Source organism: Corticium candelabrum, chromosome 14 (assembly GCF_963422355.1).
Source record: "Corticium candelabrum chromosome 14, ooCorCand1.1, whole genome shotgun sequence".
Taxonomy (NCBI): domain Eukaryota; kingdom Metazoa; phylum Porifera; class Homoscleromorpha; order Homosclerophorida; family Plakinidae; genus Corticium; species Corticium candelabrum.
Window position 1 is genome coordinate 743,706 of NC_085098.1, and position 15,803 is coordinate 759,508.

Consider the following 15,803-nt stretch of genomic DNA (forward strand, 5'->3'; position numbering starts at 1 on the left):
GGCCTTTGTTACCCCAGTGAAAGACCAGGTACTCATTTATACTCCTGAGTCGAGAGAGGCAATTGTGTGTAAGTTTGTTGTCCAACGAAATTATGCCATAGCTCGTCATCACTTTGACTTGAACCTGCAACCCTGCAAGGTCCCTGATGTAATCACTCCATAAGATGACTCTCTAATCAACTGAGCTATCACACACACACACACACACACACACACACACACACACACACACACACACACACACACACACACACACACACACACACACACACACACACACACACACACACACACACACACACACACACACACCACACACACATACACACGCATGCACACACGCACGTGCACACACACACATACACACGCATGCACACTCATGCACTCACACACACACTCACACTCACACACACACTCTCTCACACAGACACACAGACACATACACACACACACACACACACACACACACACACACACACACACACACACACATGCACGCACACACATCACACACACACACACACACACACACACACACACACACACACACACACACACACACACACACACACACACAAACACACACACACACACACACACACACACACACACACACACACACACACACCACACCATGACAATTTGAGCTTTATATACTAGATGACGTTAGATAGATACCACAAACTACATAAAATGTCAGCTAAAACTCTAACCTTAACTCTAACTTGAGTAATTAATTTGGGCACGCCTGATACACGCTTGAGTTCATCAACTAAAATTGAACCACCTTGGACAATGTTCAATTTTTTTATGATTACACGTTTATAGGTTATCTAGTTAGTTTAAGTGACTAGATCGATACCCAGGATAATAATCCAGGCTATCTTTTAAACTAATGGTGACAGTCTGTAGTGTTAAAATGGTTTGTGTTTTGATTAGATATTTACTTTGCTGCCTCCTCTGGTTCTTGGAATAGTTGATCAACCTGTCAGTGTGAAAGCATTAATGAATAATCCTAAGTTGTACAAGGCATCGCAGAGTGCAGAGCATTATAATACCAAGGTTTTTGATATTGTTTGCACATTATGCATAACTATAGTCAATATGTTATGAGTCGTTTTATGCATTAGGTATTTTGGGCTTGGATAATATTTGCTGTTGTGCACTCACTGGTTGCGTTCTGGCTTGTTGCACTGGCTATTGCAGATGGTATGTTTTATTATTTAATTGAAAGATGTTTGACTAGTTGAAACCTGTGTTTGTTATAAGGTGTTGCTACATCATGTGGTGTCAGTGTTGGCCAGTGGTTTGTGAGTGTAACTGTTTATACGGTTTGATAAGTTGCATGTCATTTTTGGCAACATTGTTATATAGGTTTACTGTTACAGGTAATTATTTTGATTGTGAACTTTAAGGCTGGTTTAATAACTGAAGTTTGGACTTGGGTTAGTGATTATTGTATTGAGTATTTTGAATCTGCTTCATAAATTCAATTTTTTAGATCTCACACCTTTCAATTTGGGGTAGTATTGCGTTATGGTTCATATTTCTGTTGATTTATTGTCATTTGTGGTGAGTTTTGTGTATAATTTGTGAATGTGATGCGTTAATATGCTAAATTGTATTTTTTGATTTTGTTCAAGGCCTGTTTTTGGTATTGGAATCGACCTTTTTGCTGTAGTAAGAATTTTGTCATCACTTAGTATCTGTTTTGCCTTGTTCAAAGGTGGATGTTTTGTCAGGATTGGCAAGTATTCTCTTCTGGAGCATTTTGGTTTGCTGTCATGGTTGTGCCTGTCGTTGCCCTAATTCCTGACATTGTAATGTTTGGGTACGCTTGATGTTGATTTTCAATTGTGAAAGTGCAGTGTACATTGCCATGCAATTGCCATAGCAATGGTTACTGGCTAGTATGCATAGGAGGCTTGATAAGGGATACCTTCTGCAAAAGCACTATCTGTGGTATGCACTCCAGTTCACGAGACTTTAAGCCAAAGCAATCTAACTCAGATTGGGATGCAAGAGTTTGATTATATCGATGACAGGGTTATCTCCAGAAAATTGTTTGTGTGATAAAATCACACCTTAGGGAGTGTGGTTTACTCAATGGTTGGTCATATTTTATAATTATCAATATATAATTCTAGACTGATTCTAGAGAGACTGCGTTGTTCTGTAAGAACACGCTTTGAGAGAATACACACACACACACACACACACACACACACACACACACACACACACACACACACACACACACACACACACACACACACACACACACACACACACACACACACACACACACACACCTGTATATACATATACATATGTATTACTAGTTTTCATGAATAACTCGCAGTAGCATGTGGTTGTTTAATTCTGGACTGATTCTAGAGAGACTGGTGCTGTTCTGTAAAGACGCACTTTGAAAGAATAAAATATTGAATTTTAAAAATTATAAATATATATATTATTTTATTGATATATATGCCTTGCTCCTTACATATAAAGACAAGATTATATTTGTTTGTGCGTCTATTACTTTCTCACACTTGGCTCATTGTCTCTCAAATTCTCCAGACATGCCTATCGAATGAAAATGAACGTAATGATGTCAGTTTCGATAGGTGAGTCCCCTTTCTATGGTCGATCCTCGAGTGATAAAGCTGTCTATTCTGTCCGACATTTATCGGATTGCTAAGCACGACATTCAAGAGCATAGCAAGCAAGAGAATAAACAGTTTTTGCTTTTGCATAGTCGAAACAACAGCGTTTATTAGGACATTCTAGGCGATGTCAATATATAGGTGACGTCACAATTAAATGCAAGGTCACAATACATAATGGTTTCTTTTAGAGTTCAAGAGACGATGTACGTTTAATATAAGTGCATTTTGGTTCAGTCTAGCTATAGGAGTGTGTCATTTCTTTCTTGCAAGTTCCTAAAATGGAATTAAATTGACATCAAATTGAGCCAGTTGTCACTATCCAAAGCTAACGAGTGGCATACGGAATCTAATTGTAAATGGAATACTTTCATGGTAATTCCTCACAATTAAATACACCCGGGTGAAGCCGGGCAATGTAGCTAGTGTATATATCTCCCCAGTCAAACTGGTGGCACTTGTGACAATCGCTGAATTTGATGCAATTAGGTTGGAACGAATTACGTACAGTTATATCAAAGTAAGCAGGACGTGACCAGTTTAAAAATTGGGGTGAAAGATGTCTCCAGGGCAATCACAGGTGTCTGACGAGAATCTCTGCTCCTTTCAAGTATCTTTATCATCTATCAATAAAGCATTGAAAATGATGCCTCTGAGAGCGTCATGACATTTTAACCATAGATTATGTGACGCCAGCCAAGGAGATGGTCATCGAAACTGTCAATTAACTGACAGCACTTGCGTCTTACAGCACAAGGATGTACTGGGAAGAGAGTTATGCCCAACCATAAACGAACAGCAACTTGAAACTGAAGTGTGTGTTGTGATGGTGAATCGACATTACAATTGGACTCAAAACTTTCAAGATTCTGAAGAAATTTTTCCTTAGCACTATATTCGCCATCAATTAGAAAACCTGACTTCTCAAAAAGTGCTATGTATATAAAGAAATATATATATACCATATTTCCGCGCATTTAGCTGCATGCCGGCATAAGTGGGGATTACTTGCTTGTTGGACTCTGGTAACGATACTGGCATGATTGTATAGTGCGAGGGAGTGCTGGTAATAGCGAGGAAGCAACTACTTAGTACATGTGTGTGGTAATTCTCCTGCACGTGCGTCATAATTTGATTTGATGGCAGACGTTGACCTAGAGAATGCAGCTTCTCCCGAAGCCCAGCTAGAAGAGAGAGAGAGAGAAGTCGAACAGGAGGCCGTCGAACTGCCAGAAGGTATCGAGAAAGATCTTTGCAGTGTAGCAGAAGTCATACACAATCGATAAGAAGCTAGCAGTACTACACAAGTACGCCAAGCTCGGTGGAAACAAAACAAAAGTTGCCGGGGAATGTGGATTGTTCCTTCAGTGCATACAGGGTTGAGTCAAAGATAGGTACAGGCAAAAGATGATCGTCAGACAGCAGTGAGAAAGAGAAGATATATGTTTCGAAAAATGCTGATCAAGTGAAAAGAGAGGGAAGTATCCTGATATCGAAGCGGAGGTTGTCAGCTGGATAGAGGATTTCCATCAGAAGGGTAGGACAGTCAATGGCAGCTTAATCAAATGGTATGCAAAGAAAGTCTATGACAAGCACTATTCGAAGGAAGATGACTTTCATGCATCAAATGGTTGGCTAAAGCAGTTTACATCTCGCCATGGACTAACTTCTAGGACAGTGTCTTCTCAAGGTCAGAAAGTGCCAAGTGATGCTAATTGTCTTGCTGAAAAATTTTTTCAATACACTAAGGAAATGACTGACAAAATAAACTTTGAACTGAGGTCCATAGGTAACATGGACGAAACACCTCTATGGTTCGATTTACCTTGCAGTAAATCTTATGACTTTTGTGGTGTAAAGTCTGTGCAGGCAAGAACAACATGGAAAGAAAACTGCGATATACGGTACGTTGTCCTATCTGCAATGGCTGATGGCACCAAACTGCCATGCATGGTTACTTTTAATTAAAGGTCTGAAAAGTGTTCCAAAAGGACGTTTCCCCAATGATTTTATAGAGCAAGTGAGCAAAAAAGGGTTTATGACGGCAGAGCTACTGCACAAATAGAAGCAGTGTGTCAGGAAGACAAGGACAGGAGGATTCACCCAAGCCATCATTGTTTGATAGTGCTAGCTAGGAGTCACCTAAAAAGAACCACTGTTTCTTTCTTAAGCAGCACTACAACTCTGAAGTTGCCATTATTCCTGGTGAGATGACACCTTTACTTCAACTTGCAGATGTACACGGGAATTACCCTTCTAGAGTGCCATGAGATACGTGGCTGCAGTGGCTTAGCGAGGGAGAAGAAGAATACACAGCTAGTGGCAAGAGAAGTGCTTCCTATGAAATGGTTGTCAATTGGGTATCGGAGTGTTGGAAAGCAATTCCAATAGAACTGATTCAAAAGTCCTTTGTCCAACGTGGAATGCCTTGGAGTTCACCTGACCAGCTTAATGAAAGACTGAGATGCCTTCTAGCAGATGAACAGTTTAAACAAGCAGAAGCTAGAACACACAGGGCTGACAGATGAGGAGGAAGAGGACGAAACGGATTACTGTTTATTTTATGTTAGTTCAGTTGAAGTATACGTCTTAATGTTTATTTTTGTTAGTTCAATCAATATCTAAGAATAGCTGCAGCATATACCTGTGGTCCTGTGTATGGGAAGGTTGGTCGAATCACATCTCTTTTCCGGCATACCGGCACCTTTGTAATCCCCGGCTCAAACTGGCATGCAGCTAAATGTGTGGAATGCGGCACATGAGCATGGTCTATTGCTGACTTTGTTTAGTGAATTTATTGTGCTTGTTTGAATGCTTTAGCTTCAATTTTTTTATTATTATTAATGATAGAGGAAGGTCAGATAAGTTATAATTAATGGAAGTATATTTACTACTTTTTTTAACAGTGCACTTACACAATTGGGTGTTTATAATTTTAATATCAATTATATGTAGTTGTCTTTTGCCAGATTTCGACAGACTGTTTGGAAGACACCTGCACAGAAACTGTTTGAAGAGGAATTGTTAAAGGTGATTATATTGCTGTTTCCATTGCTGGTTATGTTTCTGTACATTTTTGTAATTGTTGGAAGTGGGAATTTTGTTCTCGGCAATGACTATAGTTGTATGAGTCATAACTGAGATTAGGTATGCGATTTAAATTTTGATTCTAAGTATTTATTTTTTGGTGTAGATGCATGTTGCTCTTTGATAATTGTATAGAGATTTAACTTAATTAGTATTGACAAAGATTACTATACATATGTAGCTTTTCATTAAGTGAGTAGTATCCAAAGCAAATAGCAGCGTAGAAACTGTGCATTTATCTATGTAATGAAGATCCGATGCAGATTTTGAGATTGCATTAAAGAAGTAGAGTTGGACAGTTTTTAAGTTTGCTTTATAAGATGCAGGAAATTTGTTGATTCACATGAGAATATGTAGAATACACAAGAATCTAGACTGAATTAATCAGGCATTTGCTATACTAGAAACATTAGCACTTGAACACTATTCAGTTCTGTGTGAGTTTTGTAAACTGCTATTAGTTTCCTTTCATCTAGTCTTAGTTGTGTACATGCTTAGTTCTATGCTTCTCTCCACCAGTAGTTGGACATAAATAGTGTTAGTACTTGGTTCTGCATGACTGTATTTTGGTTATAGTCTCTTTCAGCTCGATACACGAAGCAACATGATGAAACAGAAGAGGGCATCGAAGTAGGTCGCAAGCTAACTTTTGGTATAAAGTAACTCTCAGTATTTGTTTTAGCTTACCTACCTACCTCATCCAGACTATAGCAGGTCCAATACTGTCCATTAATTAAAGTAGCACCAGTTTACACCTGCGATTGGTTGTTATACAGTGTTTTATCAACACGGTTGGACAAGGATAAACAACGTGAGGTCATGTTGTGTGTAGTTGATCTTGCTTTTCATTTCTGTGTATTTAATGCAGGTGGATATGCATTCTCTCAAGAAGAAAATGGATGCACTTCACAAGTATTGCTATTATTCTTTTTACTTATGTTTTAGTTAGCAGGTAGTTAGTGCTATACAACCCTATTGTGAATAGAGAGAGCTTATTCGTCAGTACGATACAACTGAGGACAAGCCTAGTGGAAATTGACTGCTGACAGACACAGGAATTTACATAAATTATGTTATCTTTACTATGCTATATAGTGGTTTTGTTAGTCAGTGATTCAGTGGACACCTCATGTCAGCAACTAGAGGTGGTCTGCCGTAGCAAACTGTTGTGGTTGCAATTAGCTATCCAATGTCTCTAGAATTTGCTGTACTACATTGTAGTAGAGTTGGTTGTGTGAAAGAGTCTTAGATTGATTGTAATAAATTTCAAGTTTTCTCAAATGTTTATTCTTTGAACAGTTCTTGCCATCAGAGTGCCAGGGATTCTAGTTTACATAACATCTAGCATCATTCCTTTCTGTCAGTTGTCATAAAAGGGTAACTAAATAGCACTCAAATGGCAAAATTTTCCAACACAAGATACAAAAAAACACAATTAAATGTATTTTGGTAGGAATGGCCATACAAACCAGCAACATGAGAATATACGTGTGGATGGTTCGAAACTGTACCAGATTGAGGGTACCATGATGACTACAGTAACTCAGTGTTGCTATGGTGAGTCAGTCATGGCACCCTCAGTCCGGCTAGGAAGAAAATTTAGTACACATAAGCACATTGTAAAACATTGAGTACTAGTCAAACCAAATGAACTTCAGTGGCTGTCATCAAGTGCTTAATAGTCTTTGTAACAAACATGGACAGTTGTCAGCTTCATGCAATGACATTGCTATCAAGCTACATGCACCCGAACAGAAAAGAGTGGACAGTATTCCTGCTGCTGGTGAATGCAATGTCATTTGAGATGTAATGCAAATGCAAATATTTAATTTGATTTGCCAAATAGGCTATTCCACCTTCTTCTTTCAGAACTGGAATGCACATTTGATTAATTGAGTCATCGGTTTTAGAAGACTCTTCCAATCGTTTCAAGAGGGGAATTGTCTTCCAGGGTCTTCTGGAAAAACCCAATTGCATGCACTCCAGGTTTCATGTCATTATCATACATGCACCCAGGCATGTATGATAATGTATGAGATGAGACATTCCACTAGTCCATCCTTCCGTTTTCCTGTCACCATACCAACCCATCACCAGAGCTGGATATTGAGACCTAAGGCATTGACATGTTTGGAACACTGCCAACCTTGACACAAAGCATACTGACTCAGTGTTCTAGCCAGGATATTTTGCCAACCATCAATATGACGTCATCAAATATAATGACGTCAGACAATAACGTCATCAAATGTTTAATGGTGATAACATCATATTTTTACTTTACCTTTCCCTATTTGTACTATGCAGAGTCTTATTCATGTATATTAGTTACTGCATAATTGGTAGACTATTCAATATAGAACAGCCACTCTGGACTTGTCGAATAAACCTCTTTGGACATAACCTTGTTGAACATAACACAGATAGACATATAATACACTACATTATTACAATAACAAGTTGACTTAATTAAGTTAAAACTGGGATTGTGAGCTGAGCTTTGCAAGAGTAAGTTGTGCATATATGTTGGCTACTGTGCCGTCAAACTTAAGAAATGAATAGTATTTAATGAATAGTATAGGGATACTAAGGTATAGCTATGCCTTCTGACCATTTATCCTTTTTTTGATCATAACTAAGATGCTACGTTTCTAGTAGTCTAGCGTAATCATGTGTAAAATCCATACAAAAGACGGTACTGGCAAGAACACTGCTGACTGATGTAAAACCAGTGCATAATGTTGCTTGACTGCCACAATGACATCTAAAGTTCAGACACATTTTACTTCACCTTGATATCTTATCATTAGTTAGAATATTTCAGTACATGTCCAAGTAGTACTTTAGTTTACATTACACAACACTTCAATATAACATTACAAAATTCTACCAAATACCTAGTTACAATTTAGAACAACAACAGCATATTGCTAAAACAACTAACAGCAAAGGTATAATACTAAATGTCAGGAAGAGCCGAAAATGAGACCAAGCTGTAAAATAGCAACCAGCTTTGTAGGGAACCTCCCATCCATAACTATATGGGTATCTCCATTTCTTAAGCATTTCTGGGGGATCGTTGGGGCCCTGGAGCATACGACCCTCAAATTTGATTGGCTTGGTTGGGTTGATCAAACTAGCAGGGAAATGATATCTGAAGACATCTTCCAGTTCACATCGAATAACGAAATTATCTGACTTCCGAATTACGTGCATGAAAATATCAACACACGTGCTGTTGCTGCTTTGCAAGCATATTGCAAGACGACATGTTGTTTGTCTCTTCATTGTCAGTCCCTTACGTTTGAGAAGAGTTTTCACATCTGGTATTGACTCTATCTCATCTTTCATAAGCCCAGCATCGACATCCCAGTCCCAAGGAATCAGTTTTCCATTTCTATCAGCGCCTAGAAGTGTACCGTAGTCGATCCAATACCGTAATCGTGCTGACTCCGCCCAGCTGGCGAAAGCAAATAGAACTTCTATCAATTGTCTTGATCTCTCCGGCTTCATATTGCAAGGCTGTCCAATCCGTAGAAATCCCTTCAACTTTAACGGAAGATTCCACACGTGCACGTCTTCAACCATGTTGTAACGGAGGCCTGTTTCTATTAACAGACAAACAACAACGAAACACGTAATTCTTCTACCAGCGCTGCTGCACAAAAAGGTGCCTTTTCCTTTTCCATATCTCCTAGCCATCTCTGTCACTAGGGGTGCGTTCGAATACTAGTTCCAGTTCTAGAACTGGAACTGCCAGAACTGTCAGAACTGTTGGAACTCTTGCTAGCAAACGAACGCTTAGAACTGTCAGCAAGTTGAGCATGCGCAAAGCCTCATACCTCCTGTAAGCGTCAATAGAGATAGTGCGTTTGACGTCACAATCACGTGATATCCCGGAAGTCGCCATCTTATGGGGCAAGTGTACTAGCATGAGTACTAGCATGACTACGAGTTGCTCTGTTTTCGGCTGCCACGATCGTAGAATTCAGGGAAGCAACATACGTTTTTAGTCTATACCAGCTATACCAACCAGTCAGGGACCTGAAACGGGTCATTTGAGCAACAGACAACGGGCAGCGTGGATCTCCAGCCTAGTCAGAAAGGACTGGAAGCCGTCGCAGCATTCGCGTGTTTGCTCTGAGCACTTTCTGTCTGGTAGAGCTGTCATTTCTAGTATGTTCTGTACTAAAAGAGTAATCTATGCTACTCTGAATAATTCTAGGAAAGCCATCCTTTGTGTATGACTCAACTGATCCTGACTGGGTACCATCTGCAAGGATGGGTTAGGTTGCTACGATCGCTTCCAGTAGAGAGAGATTTGTTCGTCTCAAGAAAGGTCTAGTACACCTAACAGCATACAATCATATACAACATCATGTCACTCCAATTCATGTCGGGAATACTTCTTGCTTCTCCGTCCACAGTTGAGCCTCCGTTTTACCTGTTTTTAGGCCCGCAGGTACAACTTTCTCCTCGTATCGCTTCTGCGATTCGTCGGAGAGGCTTTTAGACTTCTGTTCCATAATCTCTATTCTAAGAATTAGCTTTATCGCACTCGACCATCAGACTACGAAATCACGTCAAACTCGCGAATTTACCGATAAAATTTGGTTTAAATCTTTCGCAATTAGTATGCTGTCGCCGTACTATCTAACACACAGTTGAACGTCCTTGAAATGTTGTACAAGCTGCCGTCGCAAACAGAGATACCTGCCGAGGACAGAAACTTGCCCCCTAAAATGGCGGCAAATACGGGTACTACAGGGAACGCCTACTCCTCGCCCCCGCACGCACTATCTCTATACGAAGTAGCATGACGTTTCTACTCCACTTCTTGTAGTCTGTTCGGACATCATCAGTGCTTTCGCTTTCGGTTTTTTGGAGCTGCTCGCGCCAAGAAGGTCACTGTAATCAGTCCCAAATGTCGTTGTTCTGGTGTTCGGCAAGCCGATGGTCGCCACAAGTGTTCATTATAGCAAACAAGAAGGTCCACAACGGCCTCAGCATCTGTACCCGTCATTTCACTTCGTCAACCTCCGGGAATTTTGCATTTAGGGCGTGACAGTTCCAACAATTCCAGCTCGCTAGGCAGAACTGCTAGAACTGTTAGAACTACCAATCGAACGCTATAGAACTTTTCTCCCCCCCTACAATTCCAGTTCTAGAACTAGTATTCGAACGCACCCTAGGTTCGTAGCCTCGAACTTCCAGACCAGAGAGCGCGCGAAGCACGAAGTACCTATCAATTGATTGAGACTTTATTTTACGACGGGAATCCCTCGACACAGTGGCCAATCTTCCGGGAACCGTGCTTACAAGAAATTATTTACACTATTAATTACACTAAATCTAATCAATTGCATACAGATATAGTTCCCTAGCTAGACGATATCTAAACACTACTCTATTTGAAATCGTTCTCAATGAGGAAGGGAGCGAGTTCCAGAAACTCTGGGCCTGATAGAAGAAGGTACGGCGCAGGGCTTCAGTGTGCGGCCGTGAGAGAATGACTCCTGACGCTGAGAGACGCGTGACATACGTGCTGCTGATGTCCGCCTTCTCGAATCGAAAACAAATTTCGCTGGGAGCCAGCGAATAGAAACCGCGATGAGCTAGAGATCCTAAGTAGAAAGCATGACGTGTCTTGCAGGTGCTCAGGCCATATTTTGCAATATCAAAAAAAAGCTAGGCTAGATGGATGGTAGCCTAGCAGCCTAGGATCGTTTTACCTAGTTCAATAATGACATAGAAATATACGGCGTTAACTTATATATAGGCCGCGTTCTAGCTGATAATGCCATGAGATCTCACCATCTTCCGGAAGCTCGATTAATTTCTCGACCGTACTGATATCAATAGACACAAATTTTGTAGCGCGCGTTACAAAATGTGTAAATTTTTTTTTGTAATATCAATGCAACAATCGCCCGTTAATATTAATGTACAACACAATAACGTGCGCTATTCTGGATACAATAGACACGTTGCCGCCTTGTATTCTCGAATAAATGAACTGTAGAACATGTGTGTGCACTCTTCAATCAGCAGCTCAGGGGACCCCAGTTGGGATCGTCGTTTGCTGCATGTCGTGGAAACGGTACAGTACTAATCGACTTTCCAGTGAATCAATTGGATACGAGTAGTGGGTTTCAGAAGCCATACTCTTCCGATGCGATGATTGCTGGTGCACTGAAATATTTTTGGAATGTTTAAATTAATTAAATTGATTAATAATTACAAAATTAGACAAATACAAACATGCACATATTTAGTTGTAGATGTGTTCAGAAATGATGTAGTCGTTATTGTAGAGTTATACATTGCAGAAATTTCCAAAAGATAATTTCAAACTTACTGCACGACTGAAAACGTCCTTGGATTGAATTATTGTGTGAATTCATGTTATTTTGTTTCTGCTGTGTATGATATATATATATATATATATATATATATATATATATATATATATATATATATATATATAATATGCAGGCCCATAGCAAGCAAATCGAAAGTGGTCCGGCCTAACGTGCACTAACAAGCATGTGTAAAGGTAGCCTTGTATTTCAACTGCCCTGTGGAGCTGCAAAATTGGTCTGAAAGTTTGAGACTACCTTGACCTAGTCAACAATTGCAAAATGTGGAGTTTGCACGTATGTGATCGATAACGTAAGCTGTCTTTTTACTAACTGAAATTACTTATCTGAAATGGAAGTAGATGAAATAGGCCTCTGGTGGTATGTGTCTAGACAAAGTAGGGCACGTCTCCACTAGGTCTTAATTAACAGGTTTACAACCTGTTTAAGTCTAAACATCTTGCGTAATATGAATAGACGTTAGACATGTGACAGTCTTCCATTTTACAGAAACAAATTGTTGAGCTTTTCCCTCTTGAGCAAACTGCAACACTTCTTTCGTGTCGGGCCCAGGTTTCGAACTCTGTTTCCTATGTCGTTTTCAGGTACAAAGCGGCAAATCGACCTTCAAGTGACCTGTACAACCTGTCTTCTTGTCAATAATCGTGAATGGTTTGATCTGTTTGTTGAAGTCTACAGGGTAAGTTTCTGTGATTGACGTATTAACCACTCTCTCCCTCTCCCTCCCTCTCTCCCTTCCACAACTTCGACCACTTTCTAAAAATCACACTAGAGTTGCAAGACTGTACAACTATAGACAGTTGCTTTCTCCATTTATCTCTAAAGTCTGTTTTGCTGCCTTTTCCATTTGCATCTTTTGAAATTTTGGAGATCTTATCGAGATAGTCGTCAGCCATGGGGCCCTAGCCTCGGATCCCAGACGTTTCTACAGGCGCCTACGTAAACAAAGCACAGAGTAGGCGGGGAAAGGGCAAAAGTGGGCGGGAAGAAAGAAACGTCTGGGCGCGCTTCTTTAGAAAGCCAGTTCGGAAATAGGCGTACCCACAATAGCCAATTTGATAAACATATTTTCAACATCAACATATTAATTAATAGAGCTCATGGGACAATTCCTAATTCTTTGTCCGTCGCGTCTGCAGCTAGCTGCTATGGCAAATTTGGAACGCCAAAGAAGCCTTCGTCCGATGTTTGCCGAATATGTGGAACACAATTCAGGAAAGATAGGAGGGACAAAGTTAGTCTGTTTCACACCACCGCACGTCTCCACAGTCTTCTGCAAGAAGCTACGGCTCTTGCTGTTCACGAAGACGATGGCTTTCCTCAGTTTGTTTGTACCACTTGCCGCAACCAGCTCCTAAAATTTGAGCGTCTCCTTCGTCAGCTTGAGGAAACCAGGACTTTGCTATGTGGTACAAGCCGTCAAACAGCGATGACTTGCAGATTTAAGAGGAGACGGCGGCAATCTCCAGGAACACCATCGATCCAGCAAACCAGCAAGAAGCCAGACCAAACTGTCAGCCGCGCTTCACCTAGCAGGAACAAGGTGTCTAACGGTTAAACCCTAGGTAAGTGACAGCTCTAGAGCTCATCGTGCAATACAGTAGGGTCATTTAGTTTGCTGCAACAGCAGTAGCGATGGACAGCCATCTAGATCCAAGGCTACCACATCTCTCTTCAACTCCCAGCCTGAAAGAGACCTGCATTTGTTTGGTGTTGACAATTGTGACGTCATACCTCTCTCCTTGGATGTACGCGAGGAAATATCTAGTGATTATCTTGCCCACTTCGATGTGAACAACACTGGTACAGTTCTGTTTATATCCTGAAAGCGTTAGTTTCAACAGGGCTCGTTTTCCAGTGGTTTGTTTGAAACAGCACTATCTGCAGAACAACCTCTACGTGCCACTTCCATACACATTGAAGCTGTTGCAACTATGGGTTTGCCATCTCGGATGGCTATTCCTTACCCTGAATTTCATAAACCAGACAGGTTAGTTACTGCATAAACACAAAATTAATAAATTATCTTTATTGCATGGTTTGCTACAGAAGTGAAGATAGTGTTGAAAGGAATGACCCTAAGGAATTTGATGCTTTTCTCAAAGTAGGTGCATACTAACTGGAATTAACTCCCTTTTAACCTATTAAAATTAAGTTATAATTAATAACCTGTTAATTGCCAGTAGCGCATGGATGGATATTTGTTGCACTGTTTCATCATGTTGCATAGTGTTCATATATATAATTGCCTTGATGTGGTAGAAAAATAATCCATAAGGCAGTTTAATTAATTAATTATAACACAATCTTTGGATATGGTGCTCTACAAATAGCGCATAACGTGCTATTTTCGTGTTATTTTATTTTCGGTAAATTCGGTGACTTTTCTTTATCTAGAGTAAGATAACACCTAAAATTTCCAAGAACGTCCAAGAAGATAGAGATAGCTAATATGCGTTAGATCCTTGGAATCCCAGACAATTTTAATGTAAGGTTTGGTACTGTACGTCATACCATTCCTGCATACAGTATGCGTTTACAGTCACATTTGTACTACATTGTAGTGTACATGTGTACTTTATACTATAGTTACATACCTTACACACTGCATGTGATAGTCAAGACGGCTTGAGAACAGAGTGTTTATACGGGGAGTTTCATGCCAAAGTGCTTATCCTAAATTTGTGCATCTTTTGGAATCTTATGCTAATGGAACGATATACCAATTATATTTGGTAGTTTAAAGTAGAGCTATATGTATTTGCAACAAACATATATATGGGAACAATTTATCCAAAATGTCGTTCTGCCTGATTCTCTACAATGAGCCTGGTGTACACTGAACAAGTACACCTCAACAGCAGCTACATGCAAGAATCGCACAACTGAAGCATGCAGGACAATGCATATAGTAACCAATTAAATGAAATGGACCATTGGTATTCATGTCTTGATATTCCTTAACTTAATTAAACTGTATTTGGCTTTTAGATCACTGTGAAGTACCTGTCCAGGGAGTACAAGAGGATTCTCAATCCCAACTTGGCAGGCATAGGGAGGTCATTGGCTACTGGGAACATAAACAAACTGGCAAGACCCATCTCCAAAGTCCCTGATCTTATGCTGAAAGTCACTGACCGCCTTTGCAAGACAGTAAACAAAGAGTGAGAACCTGTGCACACCATCATCCAATTGTGTTCTGAGGAATACATCACTCTCAGAATGACCTAGTCTAAAAATTGAGACTGTGGCAGACGAATTAGCAGGGTCTGCTCCAACTTTCTGGAAGTTGCTCAATGCAGCTGCATGCTCACAGTGGCAGTCGCCTACTATGTGCAGCAGTCTTTTAACTCGTCTTAGTGTGGCTGCTGGTTGTCTCCTGAAAACAAGAAATCAGCACATGTCTGCCCTGTAATACATTATCAGTATAGTCATGCACAATTCAGGAGCGAAGAAGAAAGCGTTTATGAGGCTAACCAGGCTTGGCCTAGCAATGTCTCATAAACGTACTCTTGTAAAGCTTAAGCAAATAGCCAGCACCTTTGATTCTTCTTTAATTCATTGGAAGGAGTGCATGGAGAGCACGCACAGATTAGGCCAGTTTAACATGTAGCTATTGGGGAAGCTGACCAAGCAGAATGTCCTAGGAGTGGACATGGTATTAGCA

At 40.2% G+C, this 15,803-nt stretch overlaps 2 protein-coding genes across 2 annotated transcripts; one reads left to right on the forward strand and one right to left on the reverse strand.

The window, feature by feature from the left end:
* The first annotated feature begins 677 nt into the window (after window positions 1–677).
* On the forward strand, window positions 678–7,035 carry LOC134190003 (phospholipid-transporting ATPase IA-like). The gene is made up of 13 exons (XM_062658404.1): window positions 678–1,062; window positions 1,131–1,209; window positions 1,270–1,331; window positions 1,389–1,445; window positions 1,502–1,572; window positions 1,644–1,680; window positions 1,743–1,831; window positions 5,639–5,699; window positions 6,333–6,386; window positions 6,439–6,470; window positions 6,533–6,567; window positions 6,625–6,668; window positions 6,742–7,035. Exons 1-13 carry the CDS (start codon window positions 1,006–1,008, stop codon window positions 6,793–6,795), a joined length of 732 nt encoding a protein of 243 aa, XP_062514388.1. The 5' UTR covers window positions 678–1,005; the 3' UTR covers window positions 6,796–7,035.
* A 1,492-nt stretch (window positions 7,036–8,527) lies between these two features.
* Window positions 8,528–9,575, reverse strand: LOC134189802 (ribitol 5-phosphate transferase FKRP-like). The gene has a single exon (XM_062658184.1). The coding sequence runs from the start codon at window positions 9,456–9,458 to the stop codon at window positions 8,658–8,660; it is 801 nt and encodes a 266-aa protein (XP_062514168.1). The 5' UTR covers window positions 9,459–9,575; the 3' UTR covers window positions 8,528–8,657.
* Window positions 9,576–15,803: the final 6,228 nt, after the last annotated feature.